The sequence below is a fragment of the Salvelinus sp. IW2-2015 genome, linkage group LG18 (genome assembly GCF_002910315.2).
Source record: "Salvelinus sp. IW2-2015 linkage group LG18, ASM291031v2, whole genome shotgun sequence".
Lineage (NCBI taxonomy): Eukaryota > Metazoa > Chordata > Actinopteri > Salmoniformes > Salmonidae > Salvelinus > Salvelinus sp. IW2-2015.
Window position 1 is genome coordinate 9,356,960 of NC_036858.1, and position 24,865 is coordinate 9,381,824.

At 42.8% G+C, this 24,865-nt stretch overlaps 1 protein-coding gene across 1 annotated transcript in view; it reads right to left on the bottom strand.

Moving 5' to 3' along the window:
• Positions 1–24,865, bottom strand: part of LOC111978468 (formin-like protein 1) — a 43,695-nt gene that overhangs the window by 12,489 nt on the left and 6,341 nt on the right. The window contains exons 2-7 of the mRNA XM_070448279.1: positions 5,637–5,720; positions 4,102–4,185; positions 3,808–3,881; positions 2,905–2,988; positions 2,241–2,366; positions 268–390 (exon numbers count right to left, since the gene is read on the bottom strand). Coding sequence (XP_070304380.1) covers positions 268–390; positions 2,241–2,366; positions 2,905–2,988; positions 3,808–3,881; positions 4,102–4,185; positions 5,637–5,720 — 575 coding nt within the window. The remainder of the gene's footprint in view (positions 1–267; positions 391–2,240; positions 2,367–2,904; positions 2,989–3,807; positions 3,882–4,101; positions 4,186–5,636; positions 5,721–24,865) is intronic.

Sequence of the window (24,865 nt, forward strand, 5' to 3'; positions counted from 1 at the left end):
GTTGTCAGTCATCGCCATCTTCAGTCATATTTCATACAGTGCAGTGTGGACTTGATCCATACTGACGCAAAGCCTGTCAACTGTCGCTTTTTTTTTGATGGACAGTGAATTTACAGCGTAGGAGGAGGGAGACATGAAGTTATTGGTGTGTAAAACAAGCAAGTCATGACGCTGAAATAAATGTTACTTCTCCTAGCTAATGCTATTGAGTCACTCTGTTTTAACAGTAGCGATGAAGGTGGATAGGCCTGCCTGGCTAAGTGTTATAGGTTGAATTGTACCTGGTAGTTCATGATTGCACGGAGGCACATGATGCAGAGGTGAACGTCGTCTTTCTGACTGACGAGGCGTGAGTTCCTCATCGCTTTCCTGCTGTGGAGAGCGTTGAATCTGCCCGGTGAGAAACGTAGCTGTTATGGACATGTTATTACTAATGCATAACGCTGCATTAGTAATAACAAGAGGTTATTACATAAAGAGGTTATTACATAAAGAGGTTATTACAGAACATCATGGTTGTAGTGACACGCCTCCATCAAAGCCCTCGCAGTTTAGAAAAACTATGAAATCCCAACCCTATGTATAATTTGTTCACGTTTATAACGTGCATATATTTCAAAACTCAGAAGAGGTCAAATTAGCTCTGTGCCCCACAACGTCATGTGTTTTAAGGCTGAATGAGACTCATTTTTGTCTAAGATGATGCGGTCAAAGAATGAGGCAACAAAGCTTTCATTGCCACATCCACATGTCAATAGTCATGTTAACATTCACTTTGAAATATTTTGGTTAAATGACATCTGAGTGATGGAAAGGAGGGGAAAACAAATATAGTAGACACCAGCGAACGCGGGACAGAATGTTTTGAGAGAAACAGAGAGAAAGCAGGTYGAAAGAGAAGAGTACAGAGGCGATGAACGACATACGTTCTCACACACCCCTCTTGGATGCATTAATGACAGGCAGGCAGGGCCCCAACATGAACACTCTCAGATGTCTGTTGGTAGGTGGAATGTCTGAGGGTTTTGCCCTAGGCAGACATTTCTCACATTCCCGTCTACGCCATATTTACAACATAGATGAGAATGCAGAGAGGGAGGAAGGCTGCTTCCAACGTTTACCCTACGAAACAGTTGGTGTGACAGGAACGTGGCTCCTCCAGATGAAAAAGAGTACAGAGGATAGAGGTGTGTGTGTGTGTGTGTGTGTGTGCGCATCTGTCTGCCTGTCTGTCTGTTTACATGTGTGTGTACATGTGTATGTGTGTGTATGAAAGCTTGGGACAGACTAGTCCACCTTGACGCTACAGGTTAAGCTACAGTATGTGGTTAGCAATACCAGCTGTACCAATATTCTCACAAGGGTACGGCCAACCAGAAACGTTCCGAGACGTTTTGAGAACATTTCAAGGAGATCACACTTGTTCCGGGTATTCAAAACACAGTGCAAAGGATTTATATTACATAAGAAGGAACATTGTCCCAGGTTTGATTTGTTCCATGGCAAGGAATGCCATTGAACCGTGCTATAATGTAATTTACATCAAAGTGTATCAGGTTGTCAATGCCCATGGACCACGTGTTTTTATTAAACATTTCAACAGGGACACCACCCTATAATTTGAATGAGATGTAATCTATCTATAGGATGATTACAACACAGTCCACAGTAGCGTGAAATGGATGGTGGGACAGAGAAACATAGATATACAGAGAGTGGACCATAACCCCTGAATCTGATCCAATGAATCTGTCAGACCTGTTTAATATCACAGTGTTGGCCTGCCTCTGTATCCCATGATACTGTAATGTTGTTATAAAGGTGTGTGTGTGTGTGTGTGTGTGTGTGTGTGTGTGTGTGTGTGTGTGTGTGTGTGTGTGTGTGTGTGTGTGTGTGTGTGTGTGTGTGTGTGTGTGTGTGTGTGTCACCCTGACACCCGCTGCGTTGATCCAACCATGCAGTAACGTCAATCACAGACATCCACAGAGATCAATCTACAGACACATCAACTCCCATGGGGGTTAGGGGCAGTGTGCACGTTGTGTGTGTGTGTGTCACAGTGCGTGTCTGTGTATGGGTACCGGAGGACTGGGAGTCATGGTTCTTTCTTTACAAGTAACGCCCATGAATCTAGGGTGCAAGAACTACAAGTGTAGTCCAACCTCAGTCCCATCCAACAGACAGACTTTTATGCGTTCATTGCGGCACCGTACTTCTCTCCAGTTCCTGGTGACACTCACCTCACAGTAAGGGAACGAGCAGCTTTAGAAGCACTATGGATTGGAGAGTTACCGGCACTCCTCGTCAAGTCCTCCACAGATTTGTCCGGTGTGGCTGTCCCATTGTCCAAACTGTCCATGTCATAGCTGAGGGTCCAAAGTACAGATGTAGGATCTTAGTTTGATAACTTTTTTGTTGCTGAGAATTTTCCTGCACAGCAGGAAATGCAGATTAACTTTGTGATTTACATACATTCACTGAAAACCCACACTAACACACAGTTATATTAGCAGTATTGCACTTTTAATGTAGSCTACATTTGGCAATGCAATAGCTTTACCACCGTTCAAGCAACATTATGGACTAAACATTCAAATTCTGTTGCTGCAGGATTATTTTGCTGTGACAATATAGGTCAAATTAAGATCCTATATCTGTAGAAGGGATTTGGACATGAATGGTTTAGGGGAAACAATACTATCAATATGGAATATTCAAGTTATGTTAAATGTTCAATCTAAAGCCCTCTGATATTTTTCACTACTAAAGTGTCCCCCCAAAAAAGAAGGAAAGACCCAGAGATCCCATAAAGAACCACATCAGGATGGACACTCAAGGTCAAAACCTTGCCTTTTCCTCTCAGATTGTCTTATCCATACATAGACGTGAAGGACTGGTACTCACGTGACGGCACATTGGGCGAAGGACATATAGTCAACCAGGAAGTCCAGGCCCCGGTTCTCCTCACTGAGGAACTCCTGAGCCCAGCTGGAGCGAAGGGGAACAGGATAGGATGGGAAACAGGAGGGGGAAAGGATAATAAGACCCAATTGGCACACCTTAAAACAATGAACAATTAAGTACATACTGTACTGTGACACTTGAACACAACATCAATTTACAACAATCAAACATAACAACAGTATTCACAAGTTCACAACTGATTAATTTGATTKATCATGGGCTGCAACATACTGTGTTACATTGTGTGGTGTTGACTGTGTTCGTTGTGTTTGTCATTGTAATTTTTTTGTGCTGTGTGAAAAAAAACACGAAATATCACACAAAATAAATATGTACACAACTGGAATTTTGGTTTATCCAAGTGACAGTAACCACAGCATTAAAACATCAATCTCACTCGACGAAACGCTGAAAGAATCTCACAAGCACTACGACTTCATTCCCACACTTCATTCCCACACTTTACAACAAGCAATTGTGGTGCATAGTTTACAAAAGCACTTACATCTGACTGGAGCTGCCAAATAGCATCTAACCCTGACGCTAGACCCTGCGAGCCTAAATCCAGCATCTTATGGTTTGCATATGAATATCAAATCATTGTATCATATTTCAGTGCTCTCGCCCAATGCTCTTTTACAGGATTCCTTTATAGCGGTTTTATAATTATCAATGAGCTAATTCATCCCACCTCCTCTCCCCTGTAACTATTTCCCAGGTCATTGCTGTAGATGACAATGTGTTCACAGTCAAATTACCTGGTAAAATAAGGGTAAAAAATATATAAAAAACACCAATAGATTTGAGTAAGTGGAAAGGTTGGGTAAGGGGGGCAGATCTCACCCAATATGATTGGTCCTCAGGGAAATTTCCAGCTCTCTCAAGACCTGTGTGGACTCCTGGACACGCCTCTTGAACTGTCACAACAAGGTCGTTATGGTTGTGGAGAAATGTTTGACAGTGTATAGTGAACTAAACAAGCAGTGACCTACGTAGCTATGGATGAAACCAGTTATCATTTTTTTAAACGTAGCTTTTGCAAATTCATTGGGTACCAGTGATTAATTCAAGGAATTATGTTTTTGAAAATAGCGATAGCCCAGATGGTTCTGGTACAGGACTGTAATGGTACAGTACCTTACGACTAACCCCTCCCTGGTCAAGATAACTTCTGAGCTTCAGCAAGTAAGCAGAGGGTGGATTCTTCACTTGGAACCGTTCCTGTAGGAAGAAGAGCAGACAGACAGACAGAGTGAGTGAGAGAGAGGAGAGAGAGAGAGAGAGAGAGAGAGAGAGAGAAGAGAGAGAGAGAGAGAGAGAGAGAGAGAGAGAGAGAGAGAGAGAGAGAGAGAGAGAGAGAGAGAGAGATGGTAGAGTATATCTAATTATGTTGATTGCATGGGTGCACTGTGCGAGAAAGGGACCAGAGGGCAAAACTCAACAGTCTTCACAGCCTTAATGATGACACTGCTTAATTTATGCAAACATAACCAATGATATATCCGTTGATGAGGCTGAACCAATGTTGGGACATGTACATATGCATGTCGGGATGCCAATCTATCAATCGATGCCAAGTCAGAGTTGAGGCAGAGGGCCTTTGATAACAATGGCTTTAACTCTGCTAAAATAAGAGAAGGGACAACATTGAACCATTGCAGGTCTGTGCTGCGGTGATGGTAACAGTGACAGGTGTCCTGTATGTCACTCCCCTCCGAGCCTCAGGAAGTTATCTGCCTCCTCACGGTTTCCACAGCAACCTACAATATTGATGAGGTCGCCAGCAGGACACATTGTGTGTGTGTGTATGTATGTGTGTGTGAACGACCACTCTCATTGTGTTAGTGTGTCAATGAGGAGCTTTCCTAGAAACAAGGACACACTGACAAAAACAAACATGAAAAACTAAATTCTACTATACGAAGGTCTGCAAATCAYGGATTCAATCATTACAATGTAGTATTCTCTAAAGAAATGTCATGGTTATCATGTAACCTCACTCRGAAGCAGTGGTGTAAAGTACTTAAGTAAAAATACATTTAAGTACTACWTAAGTKGTTTTTTGGGTTATCTGTACTTTACTTTACTATTTATATTTTTGACTACTTTTACTTTTACTTCACTACATTCCTAAAGAAAATAATGTACTGTACATTTCACTCCACATATTTTCCCTGACACCCAAAGGTACTTATTACATTTTAAATGCTTAGCTGGACAGGAAAAGTGTCAAATTCACGCATTTATCAAGAGAACATCCCTGGTCATCCCTGCTGCCTCTGATCTGGTGGACTCGCTAAACACAAATGCTTTGTTTGTAAATTATGTCTAAGTGTTGGATTGTGCCCCTGGATATTCATAAATTAAAAAACAGTGCCATCTGGTTTGCTAAATATAAGGAATTTGAAAATACATTTATACATTTGATACTTAAAAGTATATTTTAACAATTACATTTACTTATGATACATAAGTATATTTAAAATCAAATACTTTCAGACTTCTCCTCAAGTAATATTTGACTGGATGACTTTTTAGTTGAGTCATTTTCAATAAAAAATGACAAACCACTGCTCTGAAGTTCCTGTAGGAACTATGATTACATCCTGTTACTGTAATGTTATTGACACAGTGCAGTAGTGTTGTATGGTGCAGTGGAGTTGAGGTCCCACCTGATCACAGACCAGTTCCCACTTCTTCTCGTTGTCATACTGACACAGGATCTTCACCTTGTCTGGAGGCAGATTCATGGAGTTCTACGGAGAAAAAAAACAAAGAGAGAGAAAGAGAGAGAGAGAGAGAGAGAGAGAGAGAGTGAGAGCACGAGAAAGAGAGAGAGAGAGAGAGATGATTCATATGTCAGAAACAAAGTTGTACTATATATGGTGTCGATCAAAAGATGAACTTTGAGAAGCAATGATGGCAAATTATGTTTTGTCGCAACAGGTTCCATCGGAGCAATTATGATGAGTTGACTTGATGTGCTTCAAAACATCATGTGATGAGCTTATCTTATCACCTTCTCTTGTTGCGACGGAAAACTAGAAACAAATTACTGGGTGACATTTAGCCTGCAGATGTGCTGCAGATATACAGGTAACTGATRGCCAAAATAAAAGTCTCAGGCYCAGCTTCAGAATCTCCCATGGGTGTTCAATRGGGTGGAGATCTGGTGACTTCATTCTATAGCTAGAGGGCTCCTGATATCTCCAGGAGTGATAAGTATCATTTTTGTCTTTATCTGTTGTCTACTACTGTGTTTTTAGTAGCTGGGGCCATCTACTGGGGCCATCTACTGGGGCCAAGTGCTGCCTGTCTTCCCAGTAGCCTAGTTGATATATGAACTGCTGATTGCTCATAACATGGAAATGATTGTTGACATATCAACCATAATCAAGGGGCAGGGCATTTTGTAACTTGTTTTGTGGCTGTATTGGAGGGGGAGGGGTTTCTTCACCTCTGCTAGGCAATTCATGTTAGTACTTCGTGCCAATGGCGGCCTCGTCGGCAAAACTAAGACTGTAGCCGAAACAAAGACGGTTCTGCCGAGTTGTTCTGTGGAGTTGTTCGAGGAAAGAAAGAGAGGAAGGCTCCACACCACTCTCTCACTTGAGTATCTTGCCTAGTTATTTAATGACTCTCATTTTGCTCTTTTGTAGCTTTGGCAACCATGTGTGTTTTCTATACCCGTTTGCTCCTCTCTCTGTAGGCTTTACAGACGCTCCCCACCCATTGGCTGCAACKCTTCTAATTTAGTGTACCCGGCTCACACAACCAATGTGGAATTTCGGGTCTCTGGCAACGTTTGGAAGTGCCGATTTGCGGTCAAGAACGCTGAGTTCATTTCAGGACCTTAACTTTTAGGCCCTGATGGAGACACGGATTTCCATAGAGAACGCTGCTACCCTAGCTGCTCTCTTCATCTGACTACGTTTTCTCTCATAGTCCAAGAGSACCTGGCCGTCGCAGTGGTGGCACAGGGCTACTCGTTTCTCCTAACTGGAAATGTTCTCTTTTCTCCCTCTCTCACCTGTCCATTTCCTCATTTGAATTCCATGCTGTCACTGTCACTTGTCCACTCAAGCTTTGCATTATTGTCATCGATCGCCCACCAAGTGCCCTTGGAGAGTTCCTCAATGAGCTTAACACCTTGATAAACTCAGTTCCTGACGATGGCTCACCGCTTTTCGTACTTGGCGACTTCAACCTRTCAACGTTTGCCTTTCCCCTCCTTGCCTCTWTTGACCTCACCCTTTCCCAGTCCCCTCCAACTCACAAGGCAGTCAATACGCTTGACCTCATCTTTACTAGAGGCTGTTTGCCTACTAATCTCACTGCAACCCCCCTCATGGTTTCTGATCACTACTTTGTTTCCTTTTCTGTCTCCCTTTCCTCCAACCCTAGCCACTCAGCCCCTACCCAGATGGTTATATGCTGTCGCAGTCTTCACTCTCTCTCCTACTGCTCTCTCCTCTTCTATCCTATCATCTCTCCATTCTGCTAAATCCTTCTCACTCGTCTCCTGATTCTGCCTCTTCGACCATACTCTGCTCTCTTTCCATATTTTATGACTTGCACTGTCCCCTTTCCTCCTGGCCGGGTCGCCCTCCTCTCCTGCTCCATGGCGAGCTAACAGAACAGGGCTGCGGGGAGCTGAGAAAAAATWGATGAAAATAAAACTTCCAGATGACCTATCATCCTTTCACTCCCTCATCTCTACCTTATCTTCCTCTGTATCTGCTGCTAAAGCAACGTTCTATCTCTCTAAATTTCAAGCTTCTGCCTCAAACCCTAGGAAACTATTTTCCACCTTCTCTTCCCTCCTTAATCCTTCACTCCTCCTCCCTRTCTGTGGAGGACTTTGACTACATTCACTCAGCATATTGAGTTCACTGGTCCCACTCATACAGAACTACCCTACGCCTTGACCTCTTTCTTCCGTCTCTCTCTAGATAAAATGTAACTAGTGAGGTCTAGTGAGGTCTGGCCGCTCGACAACSTGCCCATTCGACCCCATCCCCTCCTCCCTTCTCCAGACCATCTCTGGAGACCTTCTCCCTTTCCATCATCAACTCATCCCTGATCACTGGTTGTGTCCCCTCTGACTTCAAAATGGCCCGAGTTGCTCCCCTCCTCAAGAAACTAACACTCGCCTCATCTGACGTCAGACTAAAGACCTGTATCCCTTCTTTCTTTTAATTCCAAAACACTTAAGCATGCTGTCTCTGATCAACTCTCTTGTTATCTCTCTTCTTGACACTAACCAGTTAAACAATCTTCTTGACACTAACCAGTCAGGCTTCAAGATGGGTAATTTAACCGAGACTGCTCTTCTTTGTGTCACGGAGGCACTCCACACTGCTAAGGCTGACTCTCTCTCCTCTGTTCTCATCCTCCTAGATTTATCTGCTGCCTTTGACACRGTGAACCATCAGATCCTCCTCTCCACCCTCTCAGGGCTYGGCYTCTCAGGCTCTGCACACTCTTGGATTGCATCCTACCTGGCAGGCCGCTCCTACCAGGTGACGTGGAGAGGATCTGTGTCTGCACCATATACTCTCACTACTGGTGTKCCCCAGGGCTCTGTTCTAGGCCCTCTCCTATTCTCGCTATACACCAAGTCACTTGGCTCTGCCATATCCTCACACAGTCTCCTATCATTGCCATGCGAATGACACTCAACAATTGTTCTCCTTCCCCTAGTGGCGACACGCARKTCTGCGTGCCTGGCAGATATCTCAATTTGGATGTCGGCTCACCACCTCAAGCTTAACAAGACAGAGCTGCTCTTCCTCCCAGGGAAGACCTGTCCGCTCAAAGACATCTCCATCACGGTTGACAACTCCAGTGTCACCCTCCCAGAGWGCAAAGAATCTTGATGTAACCCTGGACAACACCCTGTCATTCTTTGCAAACATCAAAGCAGTGACTCGCTCCTGCAGGTTTATTCTCTACAACATCCATAGAGTACGACCTTACCTCACAGAGGAAGCGGCGCACGTCCTAATCCAGGCATTTGTCATCTCCCGTCTGGACTACTGTACTCGATGTTGGCTGGGCTCCCCGCTTGTGCCATCAAACCCCTGCAACTTATCCAGAAGGCTGCAGCTCACCTGGTTTTCAGCCTTCCCAAGTTCTCACATGTCACCCTGCTCGTCTGCAAACTCCACAGGCTTCCAGTCGAAGCTCCCATCCACTACACTACCCTATCTTCAGACTATGCTCAAACCCTACACCCCAACCTGAGCACTCCGTTCTGCCACTTCTGGTCTCTTGGCCCTCCTACTTCTAGAGGAGGGCCGCTCTTGCTCAGCCAAGTCAAAGCTCTTCTCTGTCCTAGCACCCCAATGGTGGAACCAGCTAGGACAGCAGAGCCACTGCCCACCTTCTGAAAGCACCTGAAGCCCTACCTCTTCCAAGAGTGTCTTAAATAATCCCCTTCCTGAACCAACACTTGCACTTGACCCCCCCCACCCCCAGCTCTGACCATGCTGATAATTACTTTATTGAGGAAAAGTGTATTTTGCGGCTCGCTGTGATTTTCCTATTTTCCATTCTTACATAACAATGATTCAATTCAATGTGTTTAATGCAGGCCTGAATCACTTCTTTGAATATATATTGTTCCCTGSATGGCAGATAGATGGAAGTATAGTGCAGATGTTGAACAGAAAGTCAGAAATAGAACGTTTCCCGAAATAGAACGCAACTGCTCAGCTACAGCGACCGACAAATTTTGCAGTRTGGTAGACATGGATCGATTTAWTGTAAAAAATAAACMTAAATCTATTGACAATGAAAATTAGGGGGAAGAGCTGGAGAACAACGTGACAGCTATGAACGAACAACCTCCGGAGAACCAGGAAAATCAGGAAGATGGCGGCGGGGAAATGCATCTAGCTAACAGAGCTAACGTGGCTAACGTGGCTCCAGTGGCTAAGAGAAGGATACGGTCGATTCAAGAAGAACACAGAAAGTTCCACGAGAAATGGACAGACAAGTATTTTTTTGTACTGCATAATGGGACTAGCTCACTTTGTCTTATTATACAAGGTAGTCAATTGTTTTAAATGAGCAAATTTTGAGCGACATTTCCAGTCACACCATGCCCAACAAAACAAAACATATCCACCACAAAGCAACCTCYGAAACAACAAAATAGCGCAACTTAAAACAGGACAGCTCAAAGGACAACAACAAATGATAGATAGATCTAGCACTGTTGCAGAGAAAACGACAGAGGCAWCATATGAGATTGCTTGGATACTCGCGAGAAACAAGAAGGCCTTCACAGACACGGAGATTGTAAAGTAATGTTTTTTGGCCTCAGCCGAAATATCGTATGCTGATTTCACAAACAAGCTATTTCAAAGCCACTTTTTTTATTGTATTTTATTTCACGTTTATTTAACTAGGCAAGTCAGTTAAGAACAAATTCTTATTTACAATGATGGCCTACCCCGGCCAAACTAGGATGACGCTGGGCCAATTGTGTATGTATATATATTTGTGATTTTCTGTACATCAAATCAATTGCATGTGCTCTARTGCTCTGCATTTGCTCTCAATTGATAATTGATAATATTGGAAGAAAAAGTACAATAAATTAAAGATCTGTAGAGCCCTCTGAATGATTGTCTCAATCCAAAGTGGCCCCCTTACAAAAAATTGTCAGTAACACTGTACTATACCTTTCATATGTGGTTGTCCCACCTAGGTATATTGAGATGAATGCACTAACTGTAAGTTACTCTGAATAAGAGCATCTACTAAAATTATGTAAATGTTCAATGTGACTGAAACAGTCATGGCATATGGTTTACTAGTTTTCTGCTCATCAAACATTCAGTACCACTCGGCCTGTGGATGGGGCATTGTCATCCTATGGGGCATAGCCATGGTAACCAAATAATGGAAAAATAATGACCTACCCGCAGCATTTTTATACACTGACCTAAGCATGATGGATGTTTATGCTTGAACTAACTCAGGAACCCACACCTGTGTGGAAGACCTGCTTTCAATATACTTTGTATCACCTCAACTCTTCTCAGTGTTTCCATTATTTTGGCAGTTACCTGTATGCATTTGTGAACACTGCAAATCATAGACGGTATGAGTCACCTGAAACTCCTGACCATATGAATAGGCCATGTGAATAGACAGGCACACAATGTCCCTTGAATGCACAGTGCAGCCGGGTTGCTATGACAAGCTCGTCAACAACGCAGAAGCACCTGAATGATTTCATTAAGCATCACTCAGCCGGGACAACCCGCCCCTGTCACGGCCCCTGTGACTCAGAGGTACATTTCACTACCGACAGGCGACCCTAACTGCTGCCAGATAGTGTGTTCCTGTTTCACCTGGGGGCCTGGTGCTGTTGCCACAACATGGGGGAGTGTGTATTGSTAAACAGACTTGGTTATAAGTCTAACTGGATTTTTTAAGAGGGAGGTARGGAGAGACCGCGGAAGTGTGGAATAGTTAGAGAGAGTGTTCATCACTGATGAAAACCTCTCATCTCCAAAACAGAAACTTTTCAGGAAATGTTAAAAAATGTCATATTTTCCTATTAACAAACATTCATTTAAGAAACTTTAGAAGCTATWTTGAAAAAAYAATCTTGGTCCTAGAGCCATGACATTTTCAGAGTACATTGYGGGAAGTTACTAATTTCAATAAAAATGGCAAAAATGGAGTTACGAGGTTTTCATCAGACACTGACAATAGGTTACATCCTTCTGACGTCATAGTCAGTACTTTCACTCAAACACATTTTTTTTTAAAGCTGCTGGAGAATCAGTTAGCTACAAAGCTACAGAGACGGTCTGCATGTAAACATTATTACATTGTTCACCATGACGTACACTACATGAACAAGGCATATGGTTTACTGTKTGTATTCACTCATGTAAAAGGATGAACATAGTGTATTTAAACGTAAAAACTGTTTACATTATAGGTGTTTATAAACAGATTGTAAGTCGACTGTTAGAATGAAGTCAGACGTGAAACAGTCCCCGTTCACACTGATATCGAACCTCAAAAGCCATGACTTACTGTCTTGTTGCTTTACTGCCTACGGTACAAAACAGTGTCAACACAAAGCTTTACTTTAAGRGGTTAGACAAGGTGAAAGACTTAACATAGTACCCATTCATAAAGGAATCATTGTTCATTGCGGTTACATAGGTGTTTAACTATGTCATATGCATTACTAAACAGTACTTACTGTAAACTGGTTCTCCATCTCCAACACATTACCTCTACTCTTGCACAATCATCCTATTTCACGCTACCCAGACTAAGCCTTTACTTTGCAGTCACAATAGCAGGTGACCAGGAATACCACTACCATTACTTCTAGCCTGGTCCCAGATCAGTTTATGCTGTTAGTCACAATGACCATAGAGTGACCAAACTGATCTGYGACCATACTTTATCCTTCTCTGAGCAGAGTCAAGCGATTGTTGTTGGTGAGGTTGGCATCCACTTGGAGAAAGGAAGAACTTGCATTCACTGACATATTCATTATGTTTTAATGTATTTTTTTCAACAGCAGAGGTCAGAACCAACAACGTTTTGGCGGCAGCCTTSGTCAGCGTGAGGTTGGCATCTGCCATGAAAAGTCAAGTTATGCGCATGATAGTGAATTGCAGACGGTGGGACTGTCAGCTGACAGGCCACAGTCTCTTGCGGACTCTTTCCAACTCCCAACTTTACCTCTGGTGACAGCGAGAGTTATGAATGAGAGGCGAGGCAGATGGGATCCTTCACCCCGAGACACACGCACGCCTCCCCTTAGACTCCATGTTCATTAACGCACCCACACTATCATATATTATTGTTGGGCCTCTGGCTTCAGCTGCCCGCCCCAACCAAAACACCTCCCTAATCACGCACGCACACGCACATCCTGCACTACTAATTATAGCCCAACACAGCCCTGCCACCCAGGCAAACTGGGCTAGCCGACAAGAGACTCACATATCTATATCTTTACCTCACCAACGCACTCCTCCTCCTCMTRCTCCTCTTCCTCCTCCCCCTCTTCTCCTCCTCCTCCTGTTGTCTCTGTACGTTTCTGTAACTCTGTACAAACGTCGGCCCACACCACTAGAGACATTTTGTAGGTCACTCACAGTTAACTTTTTGGTAGCCTCCAAATCAATACATGTTTCTCTCAGAATTGCTACTTGTTTCCTTTACATACAATAACTTCCTGGACAAGCCCAGACAGTGGTCATGAAAGCCTGTGGTCTCAGGGGTACAACTCACATAAGAAGTCAGACATGAGCTAATGCTGAAAGATATTTGCCTTTTGGTTTTGATTAATACATTTTTAAAATTGTTTCTAGGTAGCTACTTGGTGTCCTGAAGCGGGCCCGAGTTTTGTAACCACTATCTACACATCAGCTCAGTCAGTTAAAAGTAATTTGTGTCACACACAGGGGGATGGGGGGGAATGGATGCACAATTAATAGCGAACAACATCCTAAATCAATGGTACAGCCAGCGCACTGATAAATCAGGCTTGATAAATTATGTTGGATCAATTAACTGGGATTAGAGTTGCCTGGTGGCTAGTCCTGTACAGGGGCATGCAGAGGAATAACCTACTAGAGTTTTACTGTAGTTTATCTGTACCGTAGGGGCCTTATGATGTCAAAGTCACATGTTATTTTTTTCTCATTGACCTCATGAAGCTAAATTTACATATGAGAGATGTGCATCTGTGTATGTGGTCAAAATCTAGAAAATACACTAAGTAATTATCTGGAAAAAAAAAATATATATATATATATGCATACATGTGCTTAGTACAGTACTGTAGACCAATTTGTTACCGMTACATTGATTGGGCCACCTGTCACTTTACGAGATCTATCTTCAAAGACAGTAGTGATGGGACAAACTGCACTAATCTCTAATTAGATTCTATCGATTAGACCACCCTACACTCCTCCCTCACATACAGTACACACTCCTACTCAGGGACAAAAACATGCACAGCCATGCCCCATAAAGTACCKCTGCCATTGAAACACCCTCTTGTTTCACTGGTGTGATTGCATATAGCATCAAATTGCTCTCATTMTCATAACCAAGTAAATGGGGCACTCAGACATTAGGCTACACTTCCAATTGTATCATTCCCTTTAAATAGACTTATCAGCTCTAGATCCGTAACTCTCTAAGGACACTGTCTATCTCGGCTATCAGGAGGCCTCAAGAAGTGTGGTCCAGGCTGCCATGTCAAGTAGCCTGGGAGCATGTCGCGTCCTTCTGTTTAATTATTGTAAGCTGCTATGTTTAACAGAGGCCCACTCAGGATCAGTCAGGGCCGTTAGCTCTTATCTGTCTCTGATCTACATATGTCAGTTTGGCAGTTGGGGAAAGGGGAACAGTGTGTGAGAGGTGAAATTCCCCCAAAGGGATATACAGTGGTGTAAAGTACTTCAGTAAAAATACTTTAATGTACTACTTAAGTACTTTATTGGGGTATCTGTACTTTAATTTACTATTTTTGACTACTTTTACTTTTACTTCCCTACATTCCTAAAGAAATGTATGCACTTTTTACATTTTCCCTGATACTCAAAAGTACTCATTACATTTTGAATGCTTAGCAGGACTGAAAATGGTCCAACTCGCACACTTATCAAGAGAACATCCCTGGTCATCCCTACTGCCTCTGATATGGTGGACTCACTAAACACAAATGCTTTGTTTTTAAATTATGTCTGAGTGTTTGAGTGTGACCCTGGCTATCTGTAAAAAAAAAAAATACAAAAAAATACATATATATATATATATATATACAGTTGAAGTAGGAAGTTTACATACACTTAGGTTGGAGTCATTAAAACTCGTTTTTCAACCACTCCACAAATTTCTTGTTAACAAAGTATAGTTTTGGCAAGTCAGTTAGGACATCTACTTTGTGCACGACACAAGTAATTTTTCCAACAATTGTTTACAGACAGATTATTTCACTTATAATTCACTGTATTGCAATTCCAGTGGGTCAGAAGTTTACATACACTGAGTTGACTGTGCCTTTAAACAGCTTGGAAAATTCCAGAAAATGAAGTCATGTCTTTCGAAGCTTCTGATAGGCTAATTGACATCATTTGAGTCAATTGTGGATGTATTTCAAAGCCTACCTTCAAACTCAGTGCCTCTTTGCTTGACATCATGGGGAAATCAAAATAAATCAATTGTAGACCTCCACAAGTCTGGTTCAACCTTGGGAGCAGTTTCCAAATGCCTGAAGGTACCACGTTCATCTGTACAAACAATAGTACGCAAGTATAAACATCATTGGACCACGCAGCCATCATACAGCTCAGGAAGGAGTCGAGTTCTATCTCCTAGAGATGAACGTATTTGGTGCAAAAAGTGAAAATCAATCCCAGAACAACAGCAAAGGACCTTGTGAAGATGCTGGAGGAAACAGGTACAAAGTATCTATATCCACAGTAAAACGAGTCCTATATCAACAAAACCTGAAATGCCACTCAGCAAGGAAGAAGCCACTGCTCCAAAACCGCCATAAAAAAACAGACTACGGTTTGCAACTGCACATGGGGACAAAGATCGTACTTTTTGGAGAAATGTCATCTGGTCTGATGAAACAAAAATAGAACTGTTTGGCCGTAATGACCATTGTTATCTTTGGAGGAAAAAGGGGGAGGCTTGCAAGCCGAAGAACATCATCCTAACCGTGAAGCACGGGGGTTGCAGCATCATGTTGTGGGGGTGCTTTGCTGCAGGAGGGACTGGTGCCCTTCACAAAATAGATGTAATCATGAGGATGGAAAATGATGTGGATATATTGAAGCAACATCTCAAGACAGCAGTCAGGAAGTTAAAGCTTGGTTGCAAATGGGTCTTCCAAATGGACAATGACCCCAAGCATACTTCCAAAGATGTTGCAAAATGGCTTAAGGACAACAAAGTCAAGGTATTGGAGTGGCCATCACAAAGCCCTGACCTCAATCCCATAGAAAATGTGTGGGCAGAACTGAAAAAGCGTGTGCGAGCAAGGAGGCCTACAAACCTGACTCAGTTACACCAGCTCTGTCAGGAGGAATGGGCCAAGATTCACCCAACTTATTTTGGGAAGCTTGTGGAAGGCTACCCAAAACGTTTGACCCAAGTTAAACAATTTAAAGGCAATGCTACCAAATACTAATTGAGTGTATGTAAACTTTTGACCCACTGGGAATGTGATGAAAGAAATAAAAGTTGAAATAAATAATTCTCTCTACTATTATTCTGACATTTCACATTCGTAAAATAAAGTGGTGATGCTAACTGACCTAAGACAGGGAATTTTTACTAGGATTAAATGTCAGGAATTGTGAAAAACTGAGTTTAAATGTATTTGGCTAAGGTGTATGTAAACTTCCGACTTCAACTGTATATATATATATATATATATAAATATTATTTGTACTTTTACTTTTGATATTTAAGTATATTTTAGCAACTACATTTACTTTTGATACTTACGAATATTTAAAACCAAATACTTTTTGACTTTTACTCAAGTAATATTTAACTGGGTGACTTTCACTTTTACTTGAGTCATTTTCTATTAAGGTATCTTTACTTTTACTCAAGTGACAACCTTTTCCTCCACTTCGGGATATACACTCGTAGAAAAAAGGGTTCCAAAATGGTTATTTGGATGTCCCCATATGTGGAAAGGGTTCTTCGGATGTCCCCTATGTTGAAAGCGTTCTATTTGTAATATTGAACCCAAAATTGTTCTACCTGGAACCAAAAGGTTTCTACCAGGAACTAAAAATGGATCTTCAAAGGGTTATCCTATGTGGACAGCCGAAGAACCCTTTTAGGGTCCAGATAGCACTGTTTTTTCCTAGGCCCTATTCCCACTACGAGATACAAAGGAGAGTCTGAGGAATGGGGTGGCGAAAGAGAATTGTACTTTTCAATTCACATTACATCCTTGCATTACTTTGCTCCCGAGGGGTGCAGCGGTCTAAGGTACTACATCTCAGGGCAAGATTTTACATGTTTTTTATTTAACCTTTATTTAACCAGGTAGGCCAGTTGAGAACAAGTTCTCATTTACAACTGCGACCTGGCCAAGATAACTCAAAGCAGTGTGACACAAACAACAACACAGAGTTACACATGGAATAAACAAATGTACAGTCAATAACACAATAGAAAAAATCTATATACAGTGTGTGCAAATGAGGTAAGGTTAGGGAGGTAAGGCAATAAATAGGCCGTAGTGGCGAAGTAATTACAATTTAGCAATTAAACACTAGAGAGATAGATGTGCAGAAGATGAATGTGCAAGTATAGATACTTGGGTGCAAAGGAGAAAATATATATATAAATATGGGGATGAGGTAGTTGGATGGGCTATTTACAGATGAGCTATGTACAGGTGCAATGATCTGTGAGCTGCTCTGACAACTGATGCTTAAAGTTAGTGAGGGAGATATGAGTCTCCAGCTTCAGTGATTTTTGCAGTTCGTTCCAGTCATTGGCAGCTGTTAGAGAACTTTAAGGAAAGGCGGCCAAAGGAGGAATTGGCTTTGGGGGTGACCAGTGAAATATACCTGCTGGAGCGCTGCTACGGGTTGGTGCTGATATGGTGATGAGTGAGCTGAGATAAGGTGGGGCTTTACCTAGCAAAGACTTATAGATGACCTGGAGCCAGTGGGTTTGGCGACGAATATGAAGCGAGGACCAGCCAACGAMAGCATACAGGTCGCAGTGGTGGATAGTATATGGGGCTTTGGTGACAAAACGGATGGCACTGTGATAGACTGCATCCAATTWGCTGAGTAGAGTGTTGGAGGCTATTTTTGTAAATTACATCGCCGAAGTCAAGGATCGGTAAGATAGTCAGTGTTACGAGGGTATGTTTGGCAGCATGAGTGAAGGATGCTTTGTGCAAAATAGGAAGCCAATTCTAGATTTAATTTTGGATTGGAGATGCTTAATGTGAGTCTGGAAGGAGAGTTTACAGTCTAACCAGACACCCAGGTATTTGTAATTGTCCACATATTCTAAGTCAGAACCGTCCAGAGTAGTGATGCTGGACTTGCGGGCAGGTGCGGGCAGCGATCGTTTGAAGAGCATGCATTTAGTTTTACTTGCATTTAAGAGCAGTTGGAGGCCATGGAAGGAGAGTTGTATGGCATTGAAGCTCGTCTGGAGGTTAGTTAACACAGTGTCCAAAGAAGGGCCAGATGTATACAGAATGGTGTCGTCTGTGTAGAGATGGATCAGAGAATCACCAGCAGCAAGAGCGACATCATTGATGTATACAGGGAAAAGAGTCGGCCCGAGAATTGAACCCTGTGGCACCCCCATAGAGACTGCCAGAGGTCCGGACAACAGGCCCTCCGATTTGACACACTGAACTCTGTCTGAGAAGATGCGTCACTACAGCCCGTGGTTCAAATCCAGGCTGTATCACATCCGGCCGTGATTGGGAGTCCCATATGGCGGTGCACAATTGGCCCAACGTCGTCCCGGTTTGGGTAGGCCGTCATTGTAAATAAGAATTTGTTCTTTACTGACTTGCCTAGTTAACGGTTTTAAAAAATGTTGTGGCTGGTGATGTAACATTTTTAGTCTGCAGTTCAAATGAAACATCAGAGTAGCCAGTAGAGTAAGCACAAACTATTCAACAATGAAACACTTTTCTTCTAAAACATGTTACACTATTGAATAATTCAACCAAACCATATTACACTCTTGAATTTAAAAAGCAATTCACAAGCATGTATATGCAGACAATTAAAAGGTTTATTTTCTCATCTGTGGGCTACACTGATGACATTTTAGCTTCAAGGCAAAAGCCCAGAGTTCGTTGCTATAACAGCATGTCTTCAACAAGTAACATTAGCCTATCAAAAATGAGCGATTAACCCTCTCATACGAATATAAAAGTACAGCAGGCCTACCTTACAACATTACAACAAGCCAGGCTTCATTTTGATCAATATCATGCAAATTATTGTGGTAAAAGCAAATTGTGACTGAAAATCTGGGTATAAGTGAATGCACCGCAACAAGCTGATTTATATGTAAGCCCATACCTGGAGAAGAGGGTATACTCAGATTTGGCTGAAATGTACTCTGTACTCGGAATGACCTAAAATGATAAATCCCATATTGGTCTTTCACAGTCAGGCCAACCCAAGCTGTACTGTGCAAGTAGACTAATAGTAGGCCTACTGTTGAGACAGATAAATGAGTCGGTCAACTGGATGTTCTATGTCCACAACAATGCTTAAACCACATCATGAGACCACCTTTGAGGTCTGGGAAAGATCGAAGAAAATGTCATTCAAGTGTGCAGGCACCTAGCACTGTTGTTTGGTTATCAGTGTTTTTGTAGCACACATGAAATGGAGTTTGCAAAACAAATGGCTACTGGATTGATACAAATAATTATGATATCATTCTGCCTACATAGGCTACTTTGTAGCTAGTTAACATAACATTTTGGTTTTTGGGAAAGCCTTTCCAGCTACCACAAGACGGTTTGGCCTATCAACAACTAGCTATATTTTTCCTGTTCCTTAATTGCTTGAAACCTGGATGTTTTGCTTCATATTATGAGGCATGCGGAGCCAAAATCCGACCATAGAAATGTTGAGGGAAATATTTTATAAACACTTCCTCATATGCACTCTCCTGACTGTTCTATTGGTTTTCAAATCAACTTTCATTCATTATCTAGCAGCCAAAGGCATTATCCTACCCACTGGGCACAGACATCAACTCAACGTTTGTTGCAAGTTGGTTCAATGTTATTTAATTGAAATGGKATGTAAACAATGTTGATTCAACCAGTGTGTGCCCAGTGGGYAGTCATATTAGTAATCRATGATAGTTGTTGKATCTTTAGATCTCCCCACTTTGCCATTTTCAAATGGATATTTCCATCTCTGTCCATTAAACTGGTTGCATGGGCGGTGCAGATTTTAAAACATGTTTTCCRGTAAATTGTATTRTGGAACATTTGCACYTAGGCCTACCGCCATGTGCACAATGCTGAACTTAAAATAAGAAATAATAGTTRCATCAAATCAAATCAATCAAAGTMTATTTGTCACGTGCGCCGAATACAACAGGTGTAGACCTTACAGTGAAATGCTTACTAACCAACAGTGCAATTTTTAAGTAAAAAATGGTATTAGGTGAACAATAGATAAGTAAAYAAATAAAAACAACAGTAAAAAGAKAYMGAAATATAACAGTAGCGAGGCTATAACAGTAGCGAGMCTATATAGAGGCCCCGGTTAGTCGGGCTAATTGAGGTAGTATGTACATGTAGGTATGGTTAAAGTGACTATGCATATATGATAAACAGAGAGTAGCAGCAGCGTAAAAGAGGGGTTGGGGGGGACACACAATGCAAATAGTCCGGGTAGCCATTTGATTACCTGTTCAGGAGTCTTATGGCTTGGGGGTAAAACCTGTTGAGAAGCCTTTTGGTCCTAGACTTGGCACTCCTACCACTTGCTGTGCGGTAGCAGAGAGAACAGTCTATGACTTAGGTGACAGGAGTCCCTGACAATTTTATTTGGGCCTTCCTCTGACACCGCCTGGTATAGAGGTCCTGGATGTCAGGAAGCTTGGCCCCAGTGATGTACTGGGCCGTACACACAACCCTCTGTAGCGCCTTGCGGTCAGATGTCGAGCAGTTTCCAAAACAGGCAGTGATGCAACCGGTCAGGATGCTCTCAATTGTGCAGCTGTATAACTTTTTGGGAACCGGGGACCCATGCCAAATCTTTTCAGTCTCCTGAAGGGGAAAAGGTGTTGTCATGCCCTCTTCACAACTGTCTTGGTGTGTTCGGACCATGATAGTTCGTTGGCGATGTGGACACCAAGGAACTTGAAACTCTCAACCCGCTTTACTTCAGACCTGTCGATGTTAATGGGGGCCTGTTCGGCCCTCCTTTTCCTATAGTACACAATCAGCTCCTATGTCTTGCTCACATTGAGGGATAGGTTGTACTCCTGGCACCACACTGCCAGATCTCTGACCTCCTCCCTATAGGCTGTCTCATCGTTGTCGGTGATCAGGCCTACCACTGTTGTGTCGTCAGCAAACTTAATGATGGTGTTGGAGTCGTGCTTGGCCACACAGTCGTGGGTGAACAAGGAGTACAGGAGGGGACTAAGCACGCACCCCTGAGGGGCCCCAGTGTTGAGGATCAGCGTGACAGATGTGTTGTTGCCTATCTTTACCACCTGGYGCGGCCCATCAAGAAGTCCAGGATCCAGTTGCAGATGGAGGAGCCCAGTCCCATTGTCCTTAGRTTAGTGATGAGCTTTGTGYGCACTATGGTGTTGAATGCTGAGCTGTAGTCAATGAACAGCATTCTCACATAGGTGTTRCTTTGGTCGAGGTGGGAAAGAGAAGTGTAGAGTGCGATTGAGATTGAGTCATCTGTGGATCTGTTGGGGCGGTATGCAAATTTGAGTGGGTCTAGGGTTTCCAGTAGGATGGTGTTGATGAGAGCCATTGACCAGCCTTTCAAAGCACTTCATGGCTACCGACGTGAGTGCTAGGGGGTGGTAATCATTGAGGCWGATTACKTTGGCTTTCTTGGGCACAGGGACTATGGTGGTCTATTTTAAAGTTGTAGGTATTACTGACTTCGTCAGGGAGAGATTGAAAATGTCAGTGAAGACACTTGCCAGTTGGTCCGGGCATGCTTTGAGTACACGTCATGGTAATCCGTCTTGCCCRGCGGCTTTGTGAATGTTGACCTGTTTAAAGGTCTTGCTCACATCGGCTACGGATTTGTCTGCAACCCTTCATACAGCGAGCTTAGTTTTTGTCCAATCGGAGTTGTTGTCTCTTTGTCTGTGTAAACGATTTGAATGTTTTCATCCTCCCTAGGGACAGGAGTTTTTCCAGGTGTTTTTTACCATATGACTTGATTAGAATAATAATCTGGTCCCATCATAGCCCATATAAAACCGTTTTTTACATCTGATAAATTACTACTAGGGTCCAGAGTTGGTTAGATTAGTCTACTACCAGATCAGGAAAAACTCTGGGCCCCAGGAAAACAATTCCCCCCCCCGCAGCACTATGGGACCTATGGTGCCACCTACAAATGAAAAAACATCTCCTATTTGTATGAACTAAAAAATTTGGGTGGTGGGGATGGGCTTCCATAGTTTTACATGGCTCAGTACAGCCGGCAGCTACAGCGACGATTTCAGAGTGTAACAGGTTGTTTCCCGCAATATCTGGTAAAAACTCAATAAAAAAAGTATAAAATATGAGTAAAAGGTTTATACATTTCACCTGTTTCAAAAACATTGCTCTGCTATTWCCATTTACAGTGCCTTTGGAAAGTATTCAGACCCCTTGACTTTTTCTACATTMTGTTATGTTACAGCCTTATTCTAAAATGGATMAAGTAAAAATACCCAATAATGACAAAGTGAAAACAGGTTTTTAGACATTTTTGCAAATGTATTAAAAATAAAAAACAAAAATACCTTATTTACATAAGTATTCAGACCCTTTACTATGAGAGTCGAAATTGAACTCAGGTGCATCCTGTTTCCATTGATCATCCTTGAGGTTTCTACAACTTGATTGGAGTCCACCTGTAGTAAATTCAATTGATTGGACATGATTTGGAAAGGCACACATCTGTCTATATAAGGTCCCACAGTTGACAGTGCATGTCACAGCAAAAACCAAGCCATGAGGTCGAAGGAATTGTCCTTAGAGCTCCGAGACAGGATTGTGTCGAGGCACAGATCTGGGGAAGGGTACCAAAAAATTTATGCAGCATTGAAGGTCCCCAAGAACACCGTGGCCTCCATCATTCTTAAATGGAAGAAATTTGGAACCACCAAGACTCTTTCTAGAGCAGGCCGCCCGGCCAAACTGAGCAATCGGGGGAGAAGGGCCTTGGTCAGGGAGGTGACCAAGAAGCCGATGGTCACTCTGACAGAGTTCTAGAGTTCCTATGTGGAGATGGTAGAACCTTCCAGAAGGACAACAATCTCTGCAGCACTTCACCAGTCAGGCCTGTTTGGTGGAGAGGCCAGACGGACACCACTCCTCAGTAAAAGGCACATGACAGCCCCTTGCCAAAAGGCACCTAAAGACTCTCAGACCATGAGAAACTAGATTCTCTGGTCTGGTGAAACCAAGATTGAACTGGCCTGAATGCCAAGCGTCACTTCTGCAGGAAACCTGGCACTATCCCTACGGTGACACATGGTGGTGGCAGCTTCATGCTGTGGGGATATTTTTCAGCGGCAGGGACTGGGAGACTAGTCAGGATCGAGGCAAAGATGAACAGAGCAAAGTACAGAGATCCTTGATAAAAACCTGCTCCAGAATGCTCAGGCCCTCAGAATGGAGCGAAGGTTCACCTTCCAACAGAACAACGACCCTATGCACACAGCCAAGACAACACAGGAGTGGCTTCGGGACAAGTCTCTGAATGTCCTTGAGTGGCCCAGCCAGAGCCTGGACTTGTACCCGATCGAACATCTCTGGAGAGACCAGAAAATAGCTGTGCAGCAACGCTCCTCATCCAACCTGACAGAGCTTGAGAGGATCTGCAGATAATAATGGGAGAAACTCCCCAAATACAGGTGTGCCAAGCTTGTAGCGTCATACCCAAGAAGACTTGAGGCTGTAATTGCTGCCATATGTGCTTCAACTAAATACRGAGTAAAAMGTCTGAATACTGGGGTCTGAATACTGGAATACTGGAATACTGAATACTGGTAGGAGTGTTGGCTCAATGAGACAATWCTGTTCATACAACCCTGCTTCAAGGGATGTAACTGTCAGACAAGTGTCGAGCGGTACCTCCGCTGATAGCGGTCAAGACTTAGCGAGTACGCAAATGTATATTTGAGTAATATGTGTAGACGATGGTATTTTTACCAAAAGTGTAGTAAGTGTGAAGAGGTTCTAAGAGTGTACTAGAGAAAGGGAGGTCAAAGGTGAGAATGAGAAACTGCATTGCATGCTATTTGTTAAACTAGACCTAATAAAACTAATAGCAAATTGCAAATTGCATTTACATACAGTATGTACAGTGTCTATAGTAACCATGGAAATTAATATCCTGTCAAATTCCAGCCTTGAATTCAGGTGGAGGAGCTGAGACTTTGTGATCATTACTGTCTCTACTCAGTTTTGATGTGCTGTACCTGGCAACCAAACTGCCTTTAGGGGTCTTTATTGACAAAGGTCCTTTGTATGAGGTTCTGTWATGGAAACCTGAGTTGGTTCCCACCAATGTGCAGTCTAGGGAGCCATCTTGGCTATCTGATAGCCTATCACCTGTCTCCTCAGTGGAGCAGAAAATAAAATTCGCCGTCAGTTTCTCAGAGGTACCCTATCKTTTCATATTTTCATACACGCATGTGTACACAAACATGCTCAAAGTAAATTCACACACTTGTGAGAAACTCCAAACACACAGGTAGGCTGCATCCTAATAAGGAATACATGTTTTCATGCACTCATTTACAGACTGGCATGAATACGCAGGCACACACACTTACACACGCTCATCTACAGAACACAAATCCACAGATCCACATTTACACATCCACCCACTACCGCATTGGCCACTGGGAAATATGCAAAGGAGTATACAAAGTGCAGAGGAGAGCTGCTCAATGTAAATTTGAATAGGGAGAGTGAGCAGAGTTGAGCCAAGGCTTCCCTTTAAGCACCTTGTTATTGGAACCACTTACAGGACATCATCCTGATGTCTGCAGTTAAGATTGTAAACTGCTTCAGTTTCAGCACTTAACCCGACCATTATGTAACATATAGGTTGTTCATGGAATATTAATCCCGAGCGAGCACACGCATGCAGGCGCACACAGG